This window comes from Falco cherrug, chromosome 3 (genome assembly GCF_023634085.1).
Source record: "Falco cherrug isolate bFalChe1 chromosome 3, bFalChe1.pri, whole genome shotgun sequence".
Classification (NCBI taxonomy): domain Eukaryota; kingdom Metazoa; phylum Chordata; class Aves; order Falconiformes; family Falconidae; genus Falco; species Falco cherrug.
In genome coordinates, this window is record NC_073699.1 from 32996971 (window position 1) to 33023741 (window position 26771).

Consider the following 26771-nt stretch of genomic DNA (forward strand, 5'->3'; position numbering starts at 1 on the left):
GTCCTGATTCCTTTTCTTCTAATAAACCAGTTATTTTTTACTATACGGTTTGATAAAGATTGTTGAGAATAATGTCTTGAGCAGATTGAAAGTACTTGTGTTGAACTAAGTTTTCAGTTACTGCTTTTCTTCAGTTTGAATTTTTGTCCAAATGTTGCTTGATGCCATTCATTATAAAGCCAAATTATGAGGCAGGTCATTCATAGTTTTCCATAATAAATTCTAAAAAATTAAGAAACCGAATAGATCAATGTTTAATAAACATATGAAAAGTTTTACATGTCTGTTTTATGCACAGAAGATATGTTCAAGCCATTTAGAATAAAGGATACCTTTAACTTCAGAGTTCAAAATTTGGTTGTCTCCACGAGCCAGGAGTGCCCATGTATGAAACAGGCCCATTTTGTTTGTGATAGTGGATAAGGAATGTGAATGTGTTGGTTTTTTCCTTGATTACTCAGCTGCAAGGTGGGGACTTCACATTTCTACCTCACAGGCATGCTGAGATGTGATGATATATGCACTATATCATATATGGTATATATGATCACTTTGAAGTATGCACTACTATTAAAATCCTAGGTCTGATCCTATTATTTCCTCCAGCTATTTATTTGTAAATATATGTCAACTTCTCCAATTGTTTTCTGTCGTGTGAGGCAGTTTAGGTAGCTGGGTGTCTTGACTTTTATTCTCTGTGACCTTTTAAAGACTAACAGTGAAATTAAAACAAATGAAAACCCCTGCTCACAAAAGCATTCAATCTCTCTCTCTGTGTTACATGGTAGCCCTGGACAAAAATGTGACAGTTAATAACCGAAAGAAGATATTTCATTGGTACTTTCCCAAAATATTTGTATTCTGTGGATTTCTGAAAAGATTTCATCTTCCACAAGTGGCTGTCTTCCCATCCTAAGATGAATAAGAATTGCTGGGTTTTTCCCCACTATTGACAAGTTCATATGTGCTGACACTATTCTGTTGCAAAGTGGATTGATTTACTCTTATGGTACTGCAACAGGTGCTGGAGCATTTGCCATTGTTGTAATGCTAGCAAAGTAATTTACCAAGATCCTGTGTTCAAAACATTCCAGAACATCTGCTTTTTGTGTTTAGTTTCCTGCACATTAGTTTCAGAACATTTTTAGCTTCAGAAATATTTTTCAATTATTTTTTTTTCCTCCATGGGAGTTGTTTCAAAAGCAAAGGGGGCTGTTGGAGTTCTTTGTCGAGTTATCTCTAGTTACTAAAGGTCATGAAATTTAATTCAGTACTCGAAAATCCCCAGGCATCAAGTCATTGTCCACTAGGCATGGAACAAGAGGAATCGGGGAACTTTACCTTATGGCACAAATAAGTAGGCAAGAAATGACTGGACTATCTTAGTATCGATGCATACATATGCTGCAGAGAAAGGAATGTTTCCCAGGATGTGTAACGATCTCCGCTGAGGGGAAGGACATACAGTTCCACCTTGGTTCCAAAGCTGGCAAGAAGTATGACTAAGTATGACCCCAGTAGACAAACAAAATGTGCCACCCAGGGATCAGTGAACATTTTCAGTTCTCTGTGTCTGAGTCCTGGTACTCTCCAGCCCATGACCACAGTCCCATTGGGCCCTGAGAGGAAGGCTGAAAATACTACAAGCTAGGAGAAGGGCCATAGCCCTCTGGGTGATTAACTGGAGCTCTGGAACATGAGATTTTGTTGTAATCTTTATCTTAATATGTAACTGCAAGTGTAATAGGAAAGCCGAGGGCAATCCTGTTGTCCCCAAGGCCCTTGAAGGATGGTGACTGAGGCAACTTACACAGCTGCAGATCCTATGGTTTCGAACAATTTTATAAGTACTAACTGCAATCTGAATGGGAAACGTATTGAAAATACCGAAAATGTTAAAATATTGGAAATATTAAAATGTTGAAGAAGGTTTGCCACTTGTTGAAAACTGCTGCTCCATAGGAACTCAGGTTTTGCATAGTAAGGGGATGAAGTCAGCCAGAGCAATGCTCTTTAAGAATGTGGAACTCAGATCTGGTTTTCTCACAGCATTTGCAGTTTTCTTTTCCATTTTCAGTTAAGTCCCATCCTTCCATGCATACTCGCCACAGCCATGACCTGACCCTGTAAGGAGGTTGCCTGCTTTCAGGCAGCTAACCACAGCAAACCTAACAGAGGATGCTTGCAACAGGTTCATCTCAGAGCAGGCTTTCTTTTGATTTCTGATTTTTCTGCTTTATCTCTGTTGAAACTGCCTGCAGACTGCCCTCCTAACATGTGCAATGCTCTTGCAGGCCAATCTGCCCCTGCTGCAGCGGGAGCTGCTGCACTGTGCAAGGCTAGCCAAGCAGAACCCAGCCCAGTACCTCGCCCAGCACGAACAGCTGCTTCTGGATGCCAGCACCACCTCACCTGTTGACTCCTCAGAGCTGCTTCTCGATGTGAACGAAAACGGGAAGAGGCGAACTCCAGACAGGTGAGCACCACCGCGCCTTTCAACACCCTGCTCAGAAATGTCCCATGGATGGAATGTGCTGAGGTCCAGTAGCAAAGGGGAAGCGTGCGCGCAGGTGCCTGGGGGGAACTTGCAGGGTGTTCCTGGTTGCAGGTCCTACCTTCATTACAGCTATGCAACAGCCAGATTGCTTCGTAGATGTGTGTATGGAATCATAGAATGGTATTGGTTGGAGGGGACCTTTACAACTGTATCTAGTCCAACCTCCCTGCAATGAGCAGGGACATCTTCAACTCAATCAGGTTGCTCAGAGCCCCATCTAACCTGACCTCAAATGTTTCCAGGGATGGGGCATCTACCACCCCTCTGGGTGCCAGTGTTTTACCACCCTACCCTCACTGTAAAAATTTTCTTCCTTAAATCTACCCTCTTTCAGTTTAAAACCATTACCCCTTGTTCTGTCACAACGGGTCCTGCTTATGCATGTGTATGTATATGTACATATATACAGCTAAATATACATGTACAGATGTATTTCTGTGTATGTAAATATAGTATATGCACAGACCGATGGAGGTGGCAAAATCGCCTGAGGAGACGCTGTGGTCATATCGACGTAGAAGTCATACTGGCTAGCCAGTACCCTACTAGTTTGTGTAGTATAAGATGAGCAGCAGATCAGTCCAGCTCCACATGCAAGTCCTTTGCTTTGGACTAAGAAAAGGGGAAAGTGGCTAGGCACTCACACTGGGAACTACAAGGCAAACTCCAGACTGCAGTCAGGGCTTTGACTCCTGCTGTACCATGTTTCTATATCCATTTATCCAATATGCATAAAGATATTTCTTCCAAACAGGAGAAATGTTCACTGAAATCTGTTTTGTTGTTGAGCTGAGAACGAGTCTGTGCAGAAACAGGATGAACAAGTGTGTGTGTGCAGTACTGTAGCTTTAGGGTTATGGAACAGGTTTTCTTGTTTGAATAAAGTTCTTTGTTTAGTGCTACAAGAAAATTATTCTTGTGGCTATTTATTTTTAGCTGTCTTCCCATGATAGTGTTAGAAATTCAGCTAGCATGTATGTTTTACCTTTGGGAGGCCCAAATACTGGATTTTTCTTAGTTTTGTTTGCCATGGTTTTTATAATGTGGAAAACTTTTATAACGCTGTTCTGCCAGATGCCACTACTTGCATACCTAAAACATAGCAAGTGTCCTAGTTATCTTTTAGATGAAAAAGGTGAAGATTTTCAAAGTCAAGAAGGCTTGCAAGTTTATAGAGGTGACAGTTCTGTGTAGGGACAGGCCAAGACAGCACAAAAACAAAGAGAAAATGAAGTCTGAAAGCTCATAGTAAAACTCAGAAGCTTCATATATCCAGAAGTGAAAATTAATGTAACGTAGCCATTAGATAGATGAAAATGTGAAAGTATTTGAAATTAGCTGGCTTTAGGTTGTGTTTTAGGGAAATCACAATGGACCAGCAATAAAATAAAGATACCGACAGAGAAGCACTTTTCTGTGTACCTTCTTTTCACCATTTTCCCATGACAACTAGACCAAACTGAAACAGCCCTCAGTGTTAACATAAAAGCTAACTGCATGCAAGAAAGATGATTAATTTTCAGACATTTTCCATGCAGTGTCTTACTCCATGCAAAGAGATAACATTTCCAAAGCCAAAATTTAGCTCCCTGGGGCAGTTCTGCTGCAAATCCTCAGTCTTTGCAGAGTAGTGTGCTAAAACATCTATTAAAAAGGCCTCTTAAAATCTAGTGCATCTTGTTCAGCATGTTGTAGTCCAGTGTCAGTAGCAGACACAGTGTTTTTCCTGGAAGTGGATAGACACACATTAAATTATCTCATAACCTTGTGAGGTCATGCTTGAGAAAGAATACTGAGGAAAAGAGGGATGTGCCTTCCTAGCTTAGTTTTTTTTTCCAGTTAGTAGCAGTATTACTTGCTTCTTGCATAAGACCATAAAGGAGAAATGGACAATACAATATTTCCCTTATTTTTCTTCCTTAGCATTCTGAAATGATTCGCCTACCCTTTGAGACCCGGTTTGACAGTGTTGCATTTCAGTTATTTTGTAATAAGTACAGTCTCACCTATGGTACCTTTGCACCTGGTTGCATGAGAGGGGATGGGTGGTGCAGGTATTAGTAATGAAAAGACCCTGTATTAGTCTTATAGCAAAAAGGACATAGGAGTAGCCCATAAGGGGACCATCAGATCAGAATAATATTGGACTTTAAATTCAGCCTTCATCTTTTAATTAAAACTGAGGGGCAGGCCTACAGAGATTCAAGTCTGGTTTATGAATTTTGTTCGCAGTGTTTCTTTTTAGTTAAAACAGATAGATGCTTTTGAAACTCAGAAGGCTCTGTTTGCTAGCAAGTACCTTTGCTTTCACAGCTGAAGTCTCTCTTAGGTTCCATCCAGTTTGGGGAGCTTTCCGTTCCTGTCCAGGTAGTAATACAGCTTTTGGGGTGAAGGGCAGACAGTTTTAACTTCCAGTGTTGTGGGTAAGACGCTGTGTTCGAATTCCCAGGGTCCAGGGAGGGACTGTAATGTGGGGTGTCCCACTGGCCCGCATTCTCTGAGCTATCAACTGGCAGCTTCTGTCAATCGCTGCTTGAAATTATGTTCCGTGATGTTTCCAAAAAACCCCCATCCTTTCTTTTTTGACCCTGAGATTCTTCACTGTCATGAAAGGCCTGGAAAAAGACGACTGCCCAGCTCACCTATTGGAATGGTGCCTTGAGCTTAAAAAATAAGGGTTTTTTTGCAGTATCAGCCTGTTAGTCACACCTACTTCTCCATTGACTATGATTAAAACTGTACAGAAAAACATAAACTGATATGGTAGATTTGGCTGAACCAAGTTAAGTGGAGTTCTCATGCACTCAAGAACATTTGTACTACAGATTTAATAAAAAGAACAAAATCCTGTTTGAAAGATTCTTAAATTTACTGAATGGGAGTTTACATACCTTTTAATCTGGGTAATGTGAGTAAATCAACCACAAAAAACTGTCCTCAGAGTCAGAGCATGCCTAGACCGAGTGAGTATTGAAACCAAATACTTGTCTGACTTTACACTCATTGCACTATTAATTATTTTAATTGTTTACAGAGGAGCAGGAGAAAACATCTGGAAACAGAGAAACCTTTTGTTTAGGTATCTAAGTAGTTTTCAAATATGTTAATAAAAATACAGTGGAAGATATGAGACATCCTTTAAGAGGAGGGTTTGCTGTGACTATTGCTAGAATATGGAAAAAAATTACTACAAGGCAACATCTTTCCAGGGGAATTAAATGCACTTGGAATAATTTTGATTGGAGATACGTCTCCCACTAAAGTAAATTGTGGAATCTTTTTCACTTCCCAAGGGATAGGGTATGTATCTATCGACATCGTATGTAACGTGCATGCTATATATATATCGATGTATCTATCTCATGTATATGTGTGTGTGTATATATGTTACATACACATAGATATTAGAAAAAACACATGTGCACGCGCACACACACACACACATTTTTCCATATTTACATTTTTCTTTTGAGCATGGATAACTGCATACCATTGATTCCAATAGAGGGAAAATACAGTGAGGGATTAGCAAAGGAAGTGGAACGTCTGTGTTGTACATAACCACATCCACCTCATGATTTTTTTTAAAACAAAATCCATATACAGTACTTTTTTTCTGCTTATAATTTCAGAACCTTTTTTGCATATGCATTTTCCAATTCTGGTTATTTATCTGCATATCCAAGTCTACTGTATGTGAGGTTTTATGGAGCAATCTGACAGCAGAGCTTCATGTTTTACTGAATGTTTTCTTGGTGCATATGGTCTGACACGGATGAGCAGCCACGGTGAGATTTTGGAGTCTATTAAACTAGCTCATTAAAAAGATCAATCTGTTTCTGTAATAACACTGGGAACCATCAGTCACTGCAAGAGAGAAAAACTGACACCTGAGGAGACAACACATTTTCGTAATTTGTTCATGACATGTCATGAACAAAGTGTTCACTATATTTTGTTTACAACTTTTGGAGTTTACATTCTACTGTAGTAAAGCAAAGGAACTTGGACCAATGTGGGTTTTTATTTTGGTGAATGAATGCTTGGTTAAAAATAACATGATTTTAAATACGTTAACCACAAAAGACTTTTTGCTAATTAGTTATCCTTTGAGCTTGCTGGGAAGGGCTGTATGGCACATGAGCTTGTCATATAGTGACTCCACGTTTATGACAGCTGCCTGGAAAGTGGATATAGGAGAGCCACAAAATCTGTTAGAACAGCTCTATTTTTGAGTGAGAAGAAAACAAAAGTGGCCATAATTGTTTGGTGACTTTAGAAAGTGCTGCTGTGCTTGCTGTACCCTTAGCACTCCTGACAAGGAATTGATGTTAAAGGTACCTGGGCACAGAGGCTTTGATAATTCTTTTAGGTAAATTTTCTTATTTGAATAAGCTCCTCCACATCTTAATAAGATACAGGTTGCTCAGACCTCTTACAGCTATGTTCCTTGTAAGCCATGTGTAATTATTGTCTTAATATGAACTGTTAGCAAGGCAATATAAATCTTTTCTGTTACACAGTATCGTAAAGAAGTATTCTATTCCAGCAATGCATTATCGCTTGTTTGGTCATCAAGACTTTATTGGTGGAAGTCCAATTTAAATCAAAGCATCTTGACAAACAGCAGATGACCAGCATTGCCTGCTTCTTGCAAGCTGACTTCAGTGTTCTTTGAAATTGTTGTAATAGTCTTGATAAGGTGAAAATTTTCCAGCCAAGGTAGTTTTGCATGGTCAGATTTCCTACCAGGAAATTATCCATAAATTGCAATAACATAAAACTGAAATGAAAATTTGCAAAATCAGGTGGATCGGGTAAAAATCAGATGAAAACTGTGGTGGTTTGGGATTTGGAACTAGTATTCACATGGGTCTGGCAGTCACTGTGAAACAGGAGTGCTTCCTTCCTCAGGCACCGGGGGACATGCTGCTGTCCCAAGGAGGGTGAGACCTGGAAGAATGAGTAGGACTGAGATCAGAAGCAGAATAGTAGCTTGAGTTCAGGACATGTGAATTATGGAACTCTGCAGCACTTTTTTTTTAATCACTATATTCAGATATAGTAAATTTGCCAGTGATTCCTGTTCTGATGAGGCTTTGGAAGTTGTTACCTTTTAATGTACTTTAAATGGTCAAAACCACAAAATGAGTTTATGCAGTCTTATTCTGGTATTCTGCTAAGTTGTTTATTTGGTCAGTGCAAAAAACACAACAACAAATTGTAGAATTAAGGTATTAGTATCCAGAAAACACCTGACAGCTGTTACCCAATGTAACAACAAAAATAGGGATTTAATTTCAGTAAATATGTTTTCAGTAGTAATGTTAATTTCTGTGTTAGTTGAACTCAGGGTTCTAGGAGAAAATGGATATGCTGGTGTGTTGTTCAAGCTAATGCAGTGCATTCTAGTTAAGGTAATTTAAGTACAAAGCATTCCTAAGAAACCACAGAAGTACCTGTACAGTAAGGTGCAAATATGTACATTTGTATGGAAATATATGATTTTAGCATCTAATTATAGTGCAGAGAAGGAAAACTAAATTCCTACTTGTCACAGTTTCCTAATTTGCTTTTCCTACACTGAGTGATGAGAAAGTCAATGAATTTGTTAAATTATTTATAGTTTCTGATTTTGCGCCCTCCCCATCTTAGGTAGAGGTCATTCTAACCGTAACACTAAAGAATTTGGCAAATGTGTAGCTTGGCTTGTGCATGCAGGAAAGTCCAGGTTTTGTTTTCATAGTATTTTTACAACTGAAAGACATGGACATTGAGCATGAGCAGATACGTGCAAAGAAAACACACACCAACAACTAAATACAAAACTTATCTTGGAGAGCTGTGAAAAAACCATCACTACCCATTGGGAGTTATTGCAAGCAGATCCACTGTGCCAAAAGTGATAGAAAATATATGATGGTCCTTCAGTTCCTCTGATTAGAAGTTCTCACAGCCATTTTGCATTTGCTTTGGAAGAAGGTACATAATCCACTTCAACAATGTCTTACATGTCTGCCCAAAATTAGAGTAGCTGCCCTGCTGTATTGGTGAGTCTCCCCTCTTTGCCAAGTTAAGGTATAATAAAATATATATACCTGCAGCTTCTCTGGCATTAGCGATTGTGGTGAGGTCCCTGGAAAATCTCTTTACCTCTTCTGAAAACAGTGCAACCCATCTTTTAATTTCCTGCTGGTAATTGCCAGATCTTACTTTGATCCTCTATCCCAGTGGATATTGGCAAAGATTTGGCTTCATCCTTCCTCTCATTGACATTAAAGGAGAACCTATTGAGGGGCAACAGTTAATACATTGACTTTTTCCACAGGCAGTCCCTTGAGGTTGGTTGGCTGGTTTGTGGGGGAGGGTGTGCTGAAGGGCAGTTCGTTTTAACAGCAGGCAAACAAGAAAATTAGATCAAATTTACCTTCTCTGTCAAAGTGACAAAAAATCGTGTTATTACTAGGAAGATTATTCCATGTGTAAATCACAGAGGAGAAAGTTCTTAAAAAAGGCTCGAATATATCAGCTGTTTAATAAAGGTTTTTGGAGGGAGGGACGCAACCTCAACACTTTGTGATATTTATATCTAATAAGCTTTCTGTTCAAAGCTAGTACTTTATAGGTTTTGTTTGTTCCAGTGGTAAAAAAACCCACCTCATACTTCAGTGAAACGGAGCTTTTCTGTTGTGAACCCATTGCAGTAATTCCAGCCTTTGTTTTTTTATTTTAATGGAAAATTAGTTCAGCGTGAGTTCCAGGTTCTCAGACAGAGGTGCACAGTAGAGACTTCTTCGGAAATAGCTGATTCTGAATTGGATTAGGAAGTATCTGTAACATAAGAAACTGCCCTTCTCCCTGACAACTCTTCAAAGTTGCCTGAGCATAAAACCCCTGTTTAAGGGTAATGGAGCGGGAAATCCTGAACATTATTGAGGACTTGAATCTAACCACATCTTCCTGCAAAATTAATGACAGTCACAGCACCTTTGACTGGAATAGCCCAGATGGTACAAAAATCTCTGAAGGAAGCATTTCTCATCATCTAGAGTCGTTCTTGCCCAGAGTCTCAGTGTGACACTGATCTTGGTGGGAGCTCATCCTGGCATTACATATAGCTGAGCTTCAGCACACTGACATGCACTACCTTAAGACTGTATGCTGTCCTCTTGAAAAAAAAAAAAACAATTTCTTTAACTGCAGACTTCCCCTAATCATGCTGTGCTATAGCGCTACTGAACAATAGGAATTTCTCAGTCTCTAGCTTTATGCATCCATTGATTGTTTCAGCTGTGCAATTACATGTGTATCCATCCTACCAGCTGGTGATTTCAGCAAAGGCTGCTCGCTCTCCAGCCCCAACTCTTTAAGCTGCTCCATAAGCTGCTCCATCGGAAGGCTCACCCTGCTAGTGTTTCTCAAGTTACAGGGATAGTTAGACAAGGTGAACGTGTCCTTTGTATATTTTGAATAAGCAGTGTTGTGAAATGTTCTACCAACACCACACACTTTGAGCAAAGTGAAAGAACAAGCTTTAGTTCCTCAAGCTGCACAAGTAGGTGGGGGATGCATGTTCCTGAGCAACTCTGCTCACTACGTAAATTAAAGTTCCTTTGCTTTGTTTTTCAGAACCAAAGAAAATGGCTTTGACAGAGAGCCTTTGCACTCAGAGCATCCAAGCAAGCGGCCCTGCACTATTAGCCCAGGCCAGCGGTACAGTCCAAATAATGGCTTATCTTATCAGCCCAATGGTCTGCCTCATCCCACCCCACCTCCACCTCAACATTATCGTTTGGATGATATGGCCATTGCCCACCACTACAGGGACTCATACAGACACCCCAATCACAGGGACCTCAGGGACAGAAACAGACCTATGGGTAAGGCATGTTGATTTTCTGCATTGTTTTTTTAGGTTTCTCTTCCTTGTAATTATATTCTGTATCGTGGACTGGGTTTTTTTGCTGAGTCAATACACCTGCCATTTAGATGTTGTTTGTCCATCTAGCTGCTTCTAATGGCCTTATTTCATATTTATATTTGTAAAAGTTGATTGAATTGTGTCTTTGCTACACTCTAAAGCAAGAGAGTCAGAAGGAGGAGGAACCTGTGCTTTCACAGCTGCATAGATGACATGGACACTCAGGTGTCTCTCAGGCAAGGATAAGTAGTGTCTTTTGGTTTTCTTCTAATACCACGTTTGTGATGATAACAACATCAGCGTAGCTTGACTTCAGCTTAGACTAGGAGAAAGTTACTAGCCTTTGGAGAGGTGCTTTGTGTGTGACATCTCAAGAGTGCAGTGCAGCATGGGGATGTCTGCAGAGGATGTGAACAGCAGAAGCACCAACCACACCCCGTGCAGCACATTTTGGTTTAATGGGATGTCTGATGCTCTTGGATTTGCCTGGCTTTCTTCACATCTGCACTTACTATTCTTCCTTGTTTTAAAAAAATCTTCAATAAAAGAGAAACATTTACAAATATTCAGCATCTGTATAGAGGAGGCTAAACAAAGAACAAGTGTCGGTTCCTCTTGAGTGTGGATAATAAATACTGGCTTGGTTGTATCATGTTGTCAGCTGCTCTGATATATGTGCTACATTTTAACCACATGTTGTTTAAACATCTGTGAAGGGATGAACCCTTAATGATGCTCTGTTGACATGGTAGTAATTACTGCATTTAGTGAAATAACATTGAGTTTAGACTAATATTTTTTCAACTCTCTGAAGTACAGCTAGTATTCAATACACTTAGTTACCAAATAATTGTCTTGCTGACTTCTTCAAGTAGCACAAATGAAAAATTACATATTTTATTTTATATATATATATATATATAAAAATATATATAATTATAAAGAATTGTATATAGTCAGAAAGGGTTATGTCCATTTTTGAAAGGTCACCTTGCAACCTACAGAACTTGCAAAACTGAAGACACTAAATTGAGTAAACCAGTAGCATCTTGTGTGTGAAAAAGTGGTAAAGAGAACTTAGAGCAAAGGTTTTAGGCATTCATTTATTTTTGTGGTGGTACTAGACCAAGTAATGTATGATATATTTGTCTGATAGGTTCTTCCCTCCACCCCACCCCCCAGAGAACTCCCAACACTGTAAATATGGTTTGCTCCTTTTTGGCAGGGTTGCATGGCACACGTCAAGAAGAAATGATTGATCACAGGCTAACAGACAGAGAATGGGCAGAAGAGTGGAAACACCTTGACCATGTAAGGGCTAATGTACTCTTATGTATCATTGTCTGAAAGGAGCCCTTCTAAGACAGGAATTTAATTTTTTTTTTTCTTTTAAAAGAAATCTAAGTCCCAGGACAAGTTTTGAAGAGGGCTTGATGTTCCCACTAGGTAACTCATACCAGGCCTTACTGTTAAGTGCCTCCTGCAGTATCCTCATTATTATGGGCTGCCAAAAGGGGAGTAGACTGTACTCTATAAACCATGGATCTGGGGCACACTGGATTTATTCTTTGAATTTATTAGCTGTTACAACATTTGTAGGTATCAGTTCTGGACCAGATTTGGCCTCTGTACTGCCATGTGAAGACTTGTGGTGGAACTACAAGTCTCTTCAGTCTTGTTCTCCTTGTCTTCACCTTTTCCTCCAGAAATCCATATCTGTACAATTTAGGATCACCAGTTAAACAGGAAGGGATTGTCATTCTTAAAACAAGACCATAATTTTTCAGCTGTATTTGAAATAACAGGAAGAGACTCCTTCATTATTAAAACCCAGGCACTCAGCACATTGATGTTTTCTTTATTTTTCTGTCAGGTTATGAATAAAATGTTGTTTTTTGTTTCCCTGTTGCATCCACCGCTATGCATAGCTGTTAAACTGTATAATGGACATGGTGGAAAAAACTAGGCGATCTCTCACTGTACTACGGCGATGTCAAGAAGCAGACCGTGAGGAGCTTAATTACTGGATACGGCGGTACAGTGATGCAGAAGATTTAAAAAAAGGTGGTAACAGCAGCAGTAGTCATTCCAGACAGCAGAGCCCAGTGAATCCGGATCCAGTTACATTAGGTACAGTATTCTCATTTAAAAATTATTTACTGATCCTCTTCAGCTCAGCTATGTGCTAGATGAATTTTGTATTTGTCATTTTGATTCTTCTTCTGTGATAGCAATGAAATATTCCTCTCTGCTGGCTACTGAATTAATGAGAACAGTTATGCCTTAATAATCATGTTTACATGTGGAATGGCTTGGGGTTTTGGGTGATGCTTGGTAATTGGCTTTCCATCCAGCAGTGTCTGAGGGTGGTGGGGTGGGAGGACAGACTGTTATGTAGGCATGGCAGAGCAGTGAGATGTGCACTGACTCTCCGTCCCTTCTGTCTCCCTCCCTTGCCTGCATGATTAAAGAAATCTGTAGGTGCTTCTGGATTATCAGTGCAAAACCAAGGGCTTTCACCTTCTTGAATCAAATGACAACTTGGAATTTGTCTTTCTGAGGAAATGAAGTGAGATATAAAGATATAGGCACTTCTTAGCTGTGCTTGCTTTCCATATAAGAAAGAAACAACATCTGGGATGCCCACAGCCATGCACACATGATTCTTCTAGGTCTGTGTCTACTGCTGCGGCTCGCACAGGTGTGTCTGAGCTAGTTCAGGCACTGCTCACCGCTCAGAGCTTGGCTCGAGCTGCAAAACCCACTTACAAGGAGCAGACCAAACAGTTGGACTTTAGCCTCCTGCAGACCTTCACAGTCACGCTCACGTGATACCTCACACAGCTACCTTGACTGCTTTATAAAAACAAGCTTGTATTTTGTGGGCTTTCTGTAATTACTAAAATGTTGGCCTGCTTCTGCCCCATCCCCTCACTTTTATGGCAGTTGTGGTAAAGAAACACATCTTGGTGATGCCTTTTATTGTTCTCTGCTCTTTTGGAGAGAACGGCAGACTATGATTGCTTGTCTAATATTTATCTTTTAAAAAGTAAATTGTCTATATTGAATGCCATCTACTCAAAATCCTCGTAATCTGGTCATTAGTAGAACTGCGCATGTGTGTTATTTTGGAACTATATTTTATTTAAAGCTGTATTTTCCTTTTGCCCTTATGAGTAACTTATTAAAATCTAAAACATTTATTTGCAAATAGAAAATCAAAGCTAATGCTTTCTCTGTCTTCCTTTTGGTAAATTTCTAGAGTTACTACTATAACATTTATTGCATCTTGATAACAAACAAACTTTTTTTTGTATGTGTGTCAAATGATTTGAGCCAATAGCTCTATAAATTAGCTTCAGTCAGTAAAAGGAGGGGTTATGGAAATGCTGTTCCCAACTTCAGTAAGAAGTCTAGTCCCTAGAGGAGCCCTTCTCAGAAAAAAAAGAATTGAGGTAACGGCTTGTAGTGTTAAATGTAACGTCAAGAAAGACTCATAAACGCAGCATCTGAAAGGTCAGTCACATTTGCAGCTTAGGAAAGAACATTTGTGAGGAAGCCCCTAGATCAAAAGCAGTGGCACCCTTCTCTAGTAAAGCTATGATGCAAAATGAGCCAGGCCATGGTGCTTGTAAGTTTAGTTAATAAGTAAAAAAAAAAAAAGAAAGGAAACTGAGGTTTTATAATTTCCCCAAAGAAACTGGAGCTCGAGACATTAATCAAAACTGTATAGATAGTAGTACAATCCAAGAAAAATAGTCATAACCACAACATAAACAAAAGATAAAATAAGTTGAAACATACAATTAGATCCCTGTATTACATATTTGTTTGATCTTCACGATCTTGATCTTGAGAGATGGGCCTGTGCATGCCTCACAATGTTCAACAAAGCCAAGTGCAAGGTCCTGGGCACTCCCAAGCACAAATACAGGCTGGGTTGAAAATGGATTGAGAGCAGCCCTGAGGAGAAGGACTTGGGGGTGTTGGTGGATGAGAAGCTCAACATGACCTGGCAGTGTCTTGGCTTGCAGCCCAGAAAGCCAACCATATCCTGGGCTGCATCAAAAGAAACATTACCAGCAGGTTGAGGGAGGTGATTCTCCCCCTCTGCTCTCGTGAGACCCCACCTGGAGTACTATGTTCAGCTCTGGGGTCCCTCACATAAGAAGGACATGGACTTACTGGAGTAAGTCCAGAGGAGGGCCACGAAGGTAATCAAAAGGCTGGAGCCTCTCTCCTGTGAGAACAGGCTGGGAGAGCTGGGGTTGTTCAGCCCTGAGGAGGCTCCGGGGAGACCTTATAGCGGCCTTCCAGTACCTAAAGGGGGCCTACGGGAAAGCTGGAGAGGGACATTTTATGAGGGCTCGTAGTGATAGGACAAGAGATAATGGCTTTGAACTGAAAGAGGGTAGATTTAGATTAGATATCAGGAAGAAATTTTTCACTATAACGGTGGTGAGCCCCTGGAACAGGTTTCCCAGAGCAGCTGTGGATGCCCCATCCCTGGAAGGGCTCCAGGCCAGGCTGGATGGGGCTTTGAGCAGCCTGGTCTGGTGGAAGGTGTCCCTGCCCATGGCAGGGGGTTGTGACTAGATGATCTTTAAGGCCCCTTCCAACCCAAACCATTCTATGATTCTATGATTATCATTTTGTTTGTGTATTTGTCAAGATGAATTCTTGGAAACAGCAAAGTCTGTGCTTAAACAGGCATATTATACAGCCTTTGGCATGGGGCATACCAGTCAGCTCTGCCGTACTACGGGTACAACTGAACTGCTTAGATTAGAGTGAGTCCATTTTACCATTTACATGTCCATTTTGATTATTTGGCTTTAAAAACTACTTCCAAGACTCATGGACATGAAACTTGGATCATTTCAGTGATGTCGCATTCACGTCAATTTTAAATATTGGCAAGACGTAGTTTTATGTCAGGTGTGTAAGGCAGAAAATAGTTACTTCAGAGTCTGTGGGAAGATAATCCTTACATTTCCTCAAATTTGGTAGTAATCTGGTTAAAAAACGAAAGCACCTAATATTCAGAGGTATAATAAAACTGAAGCAGTGTCTGTGAGCCTTGAGACTTTGTTCTGTTCAGGGCATTTTATTTTAGTTTTGAAGTGAGGAGGAAGGGGTTGGAAAATTTCACCAATATTTTAATTAAAGTGCCACAACATGTAAATATTGTTTTTTGCTGCAGGGATTCTAAATGTCAGTGATTCCCCTTTGTACTTTTTTTTTTTTTAAACGAGGTAATCCACCCTTTAAAATCCATCTTGTCATCTCCACTAGCACAAGGAAGAAAAAGGAAGCCATATGGCTACATTGTCTGTGCCTTTGTTTCTTTTTCTTTACAATTAAAATATCATCACTGAAGTGATAAGTTCTTACTATAAACATTATGCCACAGTCTTCATAGACAGGTGTTGCTGAAATACTCTGAAATGAAATTTAGCATAGATAGAGTCCAAAAGAAATTGAAGAAATTTCTGGTCATCATTCTGAACCAGTAGACCTTTTTTCCTACAGAGATTTTTGTGCTTCTTTTAATTTGCCATCCCTGTAAAATCATGTTGATCCTGACAGTTTGCAATATCTGACAGATATTTTTGTTGATAATTTTAATTAAGAAATCAAATTAAATACTTGATCATTCATTTTAATGCAGTGTAATCCAATACACACATTAGCCAGCTACAACAGGCTACAAGCTCTCATTATTCTCCGAGAGTGTGTTGAAGGTAAGATGGGTCCGTTCTTTTCAGTCTGAATAATACATGTTTATGAAAGTCTAAAAATTACTCAGACTTCATATATATTCACTTGATGAACTGTGATGGTCTATGAAGTGAATAATACATCATCCAACTCCTCCATTTCTGCTGAAGAATTTCAGTACTACATACTGCAGCAGGACTGCAACTTTCATCCTAATAGTGAATAATTACACATATCAGACATCGTATACTGAAATACACACAGTTGGATAAATTAAATATGAGGGTTCTTCAGCATCGTGGGTTATAAACAAGATCTATAACCTTACTGAGTGCAGCTGTGGCTCTAGATAAGTGGTGTAGGCACACATCAGAAGGTCTGCAGTAATGCTGATATTTTGTGTCTGTTGAATTTATCTGAATGGAAATCTTACAAAATAGAGTTTAAAACCTCCAACTGAACAGTACCAGTACCTGCAGGATTTGCCCCAGAAAGCTAGGATTCTCAGAAGTGTATGAATTTGTAAAAAACACATAGGTTAGCCATTTCTTAATACATTTTAAAATGTTAGCGCTTTCAGAACTAGTTTATATTTTATCTAAGGTTGTTCACCCTCATACTTCCAGTGTTAGCCAGGACATATCTTGCCAATACATGTCTGTCTATTCATGTGATTATAAAATCTTTCCTTTGCCATTTGCAGATAATCAGCATCGCTGTGATATGCATGGTATTCTCCACATGAGTTAACGGGAATGCTGTGAATACCACAGTAACATTTATAACTTGTAATTCTAGATTGTGAAGTCTCTGTATTAGTGGCCACTGATGATATTAAGTATTGCTCTTAATCCACTGGCTGCACACGGGAGGTTTGGGCTGGATTGTGGCATACTGAATGGCATGCTGTTAGATAGGGCTACAGCTGCAGAAACACTGTGTTTGTATTCTCAGTATTTGGTTCTGGCTTTATCTTGGCTGAGGATGATTCAGTAATACAGTACCTTTGTGGTTTTCCTTTTCTTATTCCTTTTAACATTTTTAACACAATTTCACATGTTCAGGGAGTGTTGTAATAGCCACGAAAATGTATCAGAGAGAAAAAAAACAGTAAAGATGTAGGTAAAAATACTTGAAACTCATGCTCCCCCAACAATGTTACCAAGGTAGTCTCATTCAGTATTACACTTCTTCAGATTTGTATCTATGTAATTCATTAATAGGAGTGGCACACTTCTGAGCTTGACTTTCACAAACAAGGCAATCATATTTGTTGCTCTGAGAAGTTTTTTGTTTGTCTGTGTCCCACCGATGGTGTTGCATTTCTTATAGGGTAGAATGAAGCAAAGCTTGCATATCAAATATGAAAAGCATATAAATACGTATAAATGAATATATATTTCATATATGAAGTAATCTTTAGTTCAGGGCTGGTTATATGCAGCTTTTATTATTTTTGATCCCTAATGCTCACTATGGCATATAGGGTATTGCTGTCACTGTCAGTATTTTCATAAATACAGTAAATTCTAAAAGATCCTCAAAGATTAGCTGTTCATCTTCATTTCTTAATATTTTGTTATTACAGGCTTGGGTATCATGGTCCAGTGATAAACCCGTCGACATCCTTTTGTATTGTCAACCCATCTTCTGTTCCTTCTTTCAAACATGGATTAAGCTTTTTGACAGCTTTGAACACGTCTTTTCCTTTTAGATCTTTCTAGTCTGTTTTCTTGCGTTTGGTCGTTATTATCATATGAGAGTTCATATCCTTTATTTGGTCCTAGCTTTTTGTCTCAGTTTCACTTCCCAGACCCATTTGTATTTCTGCTTTTACAAGTCTTCATGTCCCTCTCTCTTTCAGTACTTTCAGCACCTATTCTCTTTATCTTAAAACCACCAGAAATCAGCAGTCTACAAGATACTCCTACTCATTAAACTCCAGAAACCTGGTTGCTCAATTAACTGTCGATTGTTATTACGGTTGAATGCGTTCTTGAAATAGATACACCAGGGCCCATGTAGAAACCAGCACCATATTGTGACAACAGGATTTTCTTTTGTGAATAAGGGCTGAAACCAAGACCAATTTTTTGTGTCGTTTCCTCGTGTGTATTCTTATGTCCCAGTCTAACAACTTTCGTGCTATCAAAATACAAAATTCAAAGAATATTTTTGATTTCAAAGTCTGTTTTACTTCATTTAAGCTTTTCACAAACAAGTACTGCTTACTTTCATGTGTATGTACTTTTTATTTCCCTTGTTTGGCTTTTTCATCTCATTCCGTAGGAATCAGACTGATTATCAACAAGTGCTTTCAAACCATGCCTTGCTGTGAATTTCAAGTAAATTCAGTAGTGTACATCCAGTTGTTCTGCATAACAACATTGTTGCATTTTCACCATTAAGAAATCTTTGTATTATGTCATTTTCTGTATGAACTGCCTTGTTGCTTTAGGCGATCCCTAATTTTGTCTGATTTCATTCCATTTATTTCCAGGCAGAATTTACATTGACTTCTAGGTGCTGCAGTCAGACAGTCAGTTAATATAAGGTGTTTTCCTTGTTAGGGATTTTTGCAAGTTGCTTTTACATTTGGTATTTTAGGGACTTCACACAATTGTGTTACTTTTTTGGTTTGAGTTTGCTAGACATCCCAGTTGAGATCTTTTGTCTTTTAGTTTCAGTGAGCAGGTTCTGTGATTCTTAATCTGAAGGACCTTACCTTTAAAAGTATGTAATGCAAGACTCATATCCTCTGGTCACATCCTGTAGTTTAGCCCCAGAAAGAAGATTGCTTTCTTGGACTCATCACTCCTGACTAAACAATAGACATGTTAATAATATTTTTCTTGCTTGGAAAATGTGGTTTTTATTATCTTCATAAGTGCTTCTTGTCTTTTTTTGTGTGCCATTCCAAACTATGGGAAAGTCTCTCACAAGCTCTTGATTTAAGTCTTCTTGCAGAGGATCTCATTCCTCATGTAAATAATTTGTGGTTGGAATAAGAGCTTGATTGATGTTTATGTTTTGGAAATTTTAACAGTTAGCTGGCAATCTGGTCATTTATGTCACTGAATTCCATTTTTGGAAAGTCATGTGTACCAAAATATCAGCTCCACATCTTTTAATTTTTAATACTAACTACCATGGTAAAAGCTTAATTCAAGGGTATGATCCCCTTGCAGCAGATGTTACCTTAAACAGCAAACAGGACAACTGAACACAAAGTGTAAGACATGAATGCAACAAACCCCTGTTTTGCTACATTTGGAGTCTGGCTGGGTTTTGTCCTGCAGGTTTCACAGGAAGAGTAAATTAGACTTTTAATTTTTCACCTTTGGTTTTCCTGAGCTTTCAAGCGATGTGTGCTGCTGCTGCCTCTGTCCCTGACTGAACTGGCACTGTGCCTGCAAGTCTAAAAGCCTCCAAGGGATGAGAGAAGTGTGTACACAATTATATTTGTCATCTCCAGAATCGTACAAGCCAAGTGATATTGAGAATTTTCCCATTTTCAGCATCAGGTCTGAAGTCCTCTATCGAGTTGATTAAACCAATGTAAATAGTTAGCTGTTTTGCAGAATCTTGCACACGCTCCCCCATCATTCTACACTCGAGAGGTGTGACATTCTGCCTACAAAAATCCATTTTATTTTCATCCCGTACTTCAGTGACAAACAGAAGAGCTGGGGAGATCCACTCAGCTGCCTGTCAGATGGGGAGATTCAATCCACCCCATCGGTGTCTGCAGATTCATGTGCTAGAAACTGCATCTGTGGAACAGTGTGCAGGGGCTGCGATTCCCTACTCTCTGTGTAGCTGAAACAGCCCCTGTTATTTCCACCTTTGTTAGCTGTGTGCAATATTAGATGACATCTTTTAACTGTTTTTCAGTTTCTGTAACCTATTGTATATAAACAGTACTACATGTATATGTATGATAATGTACAAAACGATTTTCAAAACCTAATGATTCAGTGATTCAAGCTTTTTCTTAAAAGTACTACTTTTTGACCGAGTTAGAAAATAATAACTTTAAGATACAACAGTTAATATATTTAGTGACGAATAGTATTCACAGACTGGATATGTGTGCTTCTGTTATGTTTCAAACTCAGACAACAAACAGGACATTTATTTTCAAGCAATCTCTCTAAAAAGTTTCAAACTGTATCTCATGTAATAAATCAAGTTATTTTATTTTGATAGAGTTCTGTCACACAGGCAATGAACTTAGCTTTATGTGGGGTCTGGTTTTTTTTGATTTTTATTTTATTTCTCTGCTATTACTTTGAAAAATAGTTAATCAGTTTTTAATTATATTGAGAAAGAGCAGCTTTTCATCTGTTGAGATTCTGTATGCAAAATTTGAGGCCAAAGTGAGTTTTCTTTCTGTATTGTCTGATCTTGTGTCTTTGAAGTCCGTGTGGAAGGGATCTTGCTGATTTCAGAGTTCTTAGGCTCAGGCCCAGAGGTTAAACACTTTAAAAAAAGGGAGGGGGGGGAACTGTCAAAATGTGATTGAAATATATGGGTAAATTATGAGCCTCAGCTCCAGTGAGGGTGTTTGGCAGCATATGTATTTAGGGGCTTAACCTAAAGTTAAAGATTCTGTTTTTAAAGCTCGTGCAGCTACAGTTGCCAACACGAGCTCAGATGCAGGAAAGCATAGCCCTGAACTTGGAGGAACACCCCTTTATTTTTCTGTGAACAGCTTATTTGATCACTGAAATGACATCTTGGCTTTTATCTCTGCTTGTGGGTAGCCATTGTGTTTTCACAGGGCAGAAGTGCCAAACCCGGGCCGTTGCCCTCTTTCTGCTTCCTTTTCATAAACATAATGACAAAGGATGAAGTGTGGGTCTCACAAAGCCAGCCTTGAAAGCATGGAAACTGTTGTATAGAGTTGACTTGAAACGCTGTAAAATAGAAGTAAAGCAAACTAGTCCCAGCTTGGCTTAAGATGAGACATTCGAGCCCTAAACATTGATCTGGTCTATGTGACAGTCATGAACTACAGCCATGGCATCTGTTTTGTTTTGAGTAAAGAAAAATTTCATGTGTTTTTTTTGTCTGAGCAATAAGTAAAGGGAAAAGGTATTTCTCGAAGCCTTGTTCTCCACAAGCAAGCATTGCTTATGATGCTCTTTCTTTTTCCCTCCACACTCCCTCCTCCTGCAGAATCACATCGGGAATTCCTTCACAGGCCTGCGTCTGGATACGTGCCAGAGGAGATCTGGAAGAAAGCTGGTAAGAACTGTTTAAAAACACCAGCTTAGTTTTCTGGCAGCTGTGTGCAGTTGTTAATGCACTGATGTGAGGAATGGGGCGGGGGGCGGGGAGGCTTACTAGTAACAAGAAGAAATTGTGTTTAGTAATCTTAAACTGGAACTGATCAGGACATGAAATAATCTTTATAATAGAGGCATCTGCTGCTATAGTTCAGGGGATATCATTACTTCCATTAAGGACTCTGTTTTCAGGGGTTATAATGGTTTCAGGCTGAAACTTGATATGTTAAAGTTTCAGTCTATTAGCAATTAAAAAAAAAGTTTGTGTGGGATTTTTTTTTTTATTTTATTTTATTTTTTTTATTTTTTTATTTTTTAATTTTAGCTTTAAGGTTCTTCCCTAGTTAAAGTAAGACTTCCCAAAGGAGGGGAAAAAACCTAAGTATATCTGTTAAAGAAAACCCTTCTGCGACGCAATGTACCAAGTCTTAATTTTAAAAAGATTTTGTGCCTGTCAGCCCCCGGTGAAGTCTGTGCTCATAAACCTGCAAAGTTTTCAATGAAGTAAGCAGGATCGCATCTCTGCAGCTGCTCTGGGTGGTTGTACGGGCATTGACAGTGTCTTCCCCAAGCTTGGGAAGCACCATGGGTGGACATTGTGGTTGTGCAGAGTTTTCTTCAACACCTTGAAACTCTTCCTGAGCGTAGGAGTTTCCGGTAAGGATCCCATGGCAGTGCTGGAGCTAAGCCTTTGCTCTTAGCACATTGATATCAGAGCTTCCTTGTTTTCACAGGGGCCGGTAGCTCTTGAACTCCAGTGAAGTAGTTGAGCTTGTATGTATATACTCATACCCCTGACCCCCCCCCCCCCCCCCCCTTTGAACACCTGTATAACCGTGAAGTCTACAGCAGCTGTCTGAGCAGGAGTTAATGATTAAATGGGAAATATGCAGCAGTTTTGATGCTTTGTGATAAAATCTCCCATAACCGCTTGCTACTTTAAACTAGATTTTTAAACTAGTATTTTAAACTAGACACAGAACATAATGTGTAGAAATGTTATGCCAGCATATCGTTGCATCAGACAAGAAGTTGTGGTTTTTGTGTGATGTGGGTTTATCATGTGAAGTCTACATTTGTCAGTATGTTAATACTTTTGGAACCATTGTGTTTCCTATGAAAAATAAAACAATTACATATTTTTCTTTTGTCCAAGGAAAGTATAGCCTTTGTAACTCAATGTCTAAAAGTATTTTTATAGTTTGCTTTGCTGTATTTATGTTAACATCTTAAATGAAAACTAAGAAGAAAAAAAATAGCCCCAGGAAATCTCAGTAAGAGCAGCATTTTTCAGTTGAGTTTCAGGAGCTTTATTCCTCTTGCAAAATTGAGATTTTTATGTCATTTGACATGTCAGGTCATTTATGACTCCTAGATGTAGTACAGTAAAAGAAAAAAAAGTTTCTTCCTAAGCTAACAACACAAATTAATCGAAGATTTTGGCTCGAGTTGTAAAATTGGAGGTACGTTTACATTGCATATATCCACAAATGGTGCACACAGGAGCTGTGATGTGTCATCTTGTGGCCGTAATCGGTTCCTTTGAAACAAGGTTTTTCCTTTGGTCCCATTTCCAGTCTCTCTTTTCATGCTGATGTGGGTTTAAATCGGATTCCTTGTATTAATTGAGCATGCCTGCAAATTGGAGAATAAACAAAGTCTGACTCTACAGGATGCATACCTGTATGTTACTAAGAGTAGTAAAACATAACAAAGCATACTGCTTTTCGTAAATCAGACCTGCATTTTCAGGAGGGTGCACTGAAGCTGGAGGTCTCCACAACTTAATGGTCAGTTCACAGCAGTAAAGGTCCAATTCAGCTCTGTAAGAATAGGTCTCTACTGCCATTTGGAGATGCTCTGTAGCTCCCTGGCTGGGCTGCAACTGCCAGTCAAGAAGGCTGCAAGTCTCACAAGTCATTTCTGCTGGCTCAGTGTGGATATCTTGGTATCATCTCAACTGTCCATAAAGAGCAATATGTAGACAGCCAAATCAAGTGTAAGAGTCTGATTGGGATGCTGAATCCATTGAACTGAAATAATTTGGCATAAAAGCAGTTAATAAGCAACCTCAAAAGCACGTGAAAAAAGGATTCACTTTAAACTTTTGGAGACTGATAGACTCCAGCACAGTTCTTGAAATATATGAAGTTAGGTATGTGCTTTTGTGATTGTTGGCGCAAGCACGCAGTATGCAGCACCTTGTGAATTAAAGCCGCGTGGGCCCAATTCAGTTTCATACATCAGCAGAAAGGAGTCATCAGTGCCCTGATTCATCTCATTGAACTACAGATATGTAGACAGAGAGTCCAAGCCAAGTTCTTCGTGTCCCTCAGTAGTCCGGAGACAGGCAGGCATGTGAAGAGGGTCAGTCAGTTCATAGGTTGGATGACTCACTGTCTGGAAATACCTATTGCTTAAATACTGAGGGGACCCCAGGCCCGCTGTGGGCTGCTGCCTTAGCTTCTTTCTGTGTCATGAGGAAACTGCCTTCCAGCTATCCCCTGGCACTTAGCAAGGCCTGCTGTTCATGGCAGTCCAGGTGGAAGCTGGTATGCAATGACCATACTTTGTCACGCAAAGACAGTAAGGCCCCTGCACATTCTCCAGGGTAGTCCTGAGAAAGAGATGGCACATGTTGGCGCATGAAGCTGAGAGAACTCATGGCACCAACTGCCGGTGGCTGCCTTTGGAGGGTCAGCCTGGGAGTGAGACGGTGTAAGACATCGTGGTGGCACAGGACTGCACCCCTCCCCACCACCTTTCTTTTCTCACCATCTGGGCTGAGTGGGCCCGTGATGGGAGGGAGGTGACCGGGAGCTGGCTGGTGAATCAGGGTGATATACATCAGTAAATGATAAGTTGAGTATCTCTCCTGAGTCAACTCCGAGGACCTCTGGCCATGCTGAGTGATGCCTGTGCCACAAAGGCTATTTGCTCCCTGGAGCTTCTCTTGTGAGTTAGCACTGCTCAAAGGGAAGGGAGCACTGCTCAAAGGGAAGGGAGATTTCAGTTGTGTTCCTAAAAGAACAGTGTGAATTTATACCAAGAAAGATCAGCATTAGTGGGAAAATGGAGGATGCAGATACATGCATCTTAGATACATGGTTTTAAAAACTTCCCAATTTATGTTTTCTGATATTGGAATCTAATCACTCTTCCTTTCTCTGGAAATTCAGGGAAAGGAAGAGTGCTGATACCATTCTTGGTCTTCATAGTTCAGCGCTGTCAGGGCAAATAAAATTTCCTTCACCATCACCCATAACTTTTCTTGCACACATCTTACAGCTTTTATTGTTACTGAAACTATGAAGCCTGCATTCTATGACTATAAAATATCTGTAGGCACTGTAAACATTTATTTTGAGAAGATGTGCAGAAAATCAGTGGTATGAAATTTTGTCTAGTATATTTGGGTGTTCATGGGTTCATAATATATTGAAATATCATGGTGCATTGTGACCAAAAACCTTGACGTACTTTAGCTATTTGTTTTCACACTTAGTATAGCACAACACAAATTCTGTTGTCAAAAAGTTGATGGAAATACTGAAGTCCAGTCCATAGTTTATGCCAGTTAAAAGGCATCAGTCAGGCATATGGCCTTGTAAGCACTTTTAGCATCTTCACATTCTTAGAAGCTTTGCCAAAAAAGCTTAAACAATATAGTTAGAATATAAGGTTCAATTTCTGTATTTGAACTGAAAACAAGAAGATTATGTCGAGTGAAAAGCTATAAAATTAGAACTCTTTGTAAAATGTTGGACTATTGTGCTTCTGTTTAATACAGTAGTTTAAACTGGCATTTCTAACCACTGCAAACACCTAATGTAAAACTAACTAAATTTATATGATGTAATGAAAGTGCATCATGCCATACAAAGATAATTTCCATTGGTAGCAAATATCAGCAAGAATACAGACTTTTCTCAAAAAAATCCACTTTGTTAGTAACTGCAGTTCATAGGCACAAAATGTCTGTATTTAAGTTGCCTCATTTTTATGAAAATGGTAATAAAATTGCATCTGTATGTTTGCCTGTGTATATTTCTTTTCTCACGATCAGTGAATGTTTGCAGTTGGTAATAAATATTCAAGCACCTTGCAAATGTCCTACCAATTCCCTTTGCTGATCTGTGTGCGCCTGTGGGACTAGAATAGGAATGCATAATTTAAATATAAATTGCCTGATTTGCATATAGAATTAGTCTAGCTGCAGCTTTGATCGTAAGCAAAAATTATTGTCCTGTATTGCCACTTAGATAGAATTTTAATTCACCTTGAATATTCAAAGTAAATTAAGCCTTGGCTGTATGGTTGAAGGGTATGATTTTTTCCTCTCCTGAGGCTTTCCCCTAAACAACATTTATGGTAGGGTAATATACGGGCATATTTTCAGCCTCATAAAAATAAAGGCATAAGTTTTATCTCTAAATTCCGCCCCTCTTGAAAACTTCAGTAGAAGCATCTCTCGCAGGCATGCACGTACATAACACAAACACACACCCCACAGAGTTACAGAACTCTTCTTTCATTGTAATTACTTCAATTTTAATCTCAGTACGTGGCTTGAAGTTAAGTCTTTATTTTAATTTGCTTAATAACTGAAAATGGAGATTTCACGTAGTCCTTATTTTTTCAAATAACAAGTGCAGAGCTATGAGACATAGCTTAAGAGAGTTATTGACTTAGTATCTGTATGCAAGAGTTAGGTCTAAGTGCGTATGCATGCACACAAATAAGTGGGTGAAATACGTGGACTAAAACTCAAACCCATAGCACAGTTGTAATACTTAGATTTTAATCTATAGTAAAACATTTTTATTAGAAATCTATGTTTTTAATTAAACAGAACATTTAATTAAGGTGGTTTTTAAGTGGATGAAACAATTAAGCGCAAACACTTGAAGGAAACATGTCATAATTAGTTTTAATAGAGTGTTAATTGGTACTAGGTTTGCCAAGTTAATAATTACAGCTTATTAAATTTTCAATTAATCATTGTCATTTTGCTTTGAATAAAGATGAAAATTAGATAAACTAATTCGGGGGGAGGATGGTTTCCTTGTTAATTAGAGCAGTTAATTAAAAAATAAAAAAGAAATTACTTGTTTTAGTTGTCAATTAAAAGACTGTTCATTAGTAAAATCTTTGCACTCTTCCTGCATCAAAACCCAAATACTTAATTTGTGACAGTCCATGTTTTCTGGAATAAAAGATATGACACTAGTATATGCCAACGAAGTGGCTTGTACTGACTTAGAAGAAGGATGAAAGTTTG

At 39.1% G+C, this 26771-nt stretch overlaps 1 protein-coding gene across 9 annotated transcripts in view; it reads left to right on the forward strand.

Annotated features, from left to right (window-relative positions):
- RUNX1T1 (RUNX1 partner transcriptional co-repressor 1) overlaps nt 1–26771 on the forward strand; it is a 116194-nt gene that overhangs the window by 75233 nt on the left and 14190 nt on the right. For all 9 annotated transcript variants that reach the window (XR_008731398.1, XM_014285158.3, XM_014285160.3 and 6 more), the window contains 5 exons: nt 2295–2476; nt 10187–10437; nt 11704–11789; nt 12407–12608; nt 21381–21449. Coding sequence is in view for 8 of the 9 variants with exons in the window: in XM_014285158.3 (XP_014140633.1) it covers nt 2295–2476; nt 10187–10437; nt 11704–11789; nt 12407–12608; nt 21381–21449 (790 nt within the window). In the remaining variant the exon portion in view is untranslated. The remainder of the gene's footprint in view (nt 1–2294; nt 2477–10186; nt 10438–11703; nt 11790–12406; nt 12609–21380; nt 21450–26771) is intronic.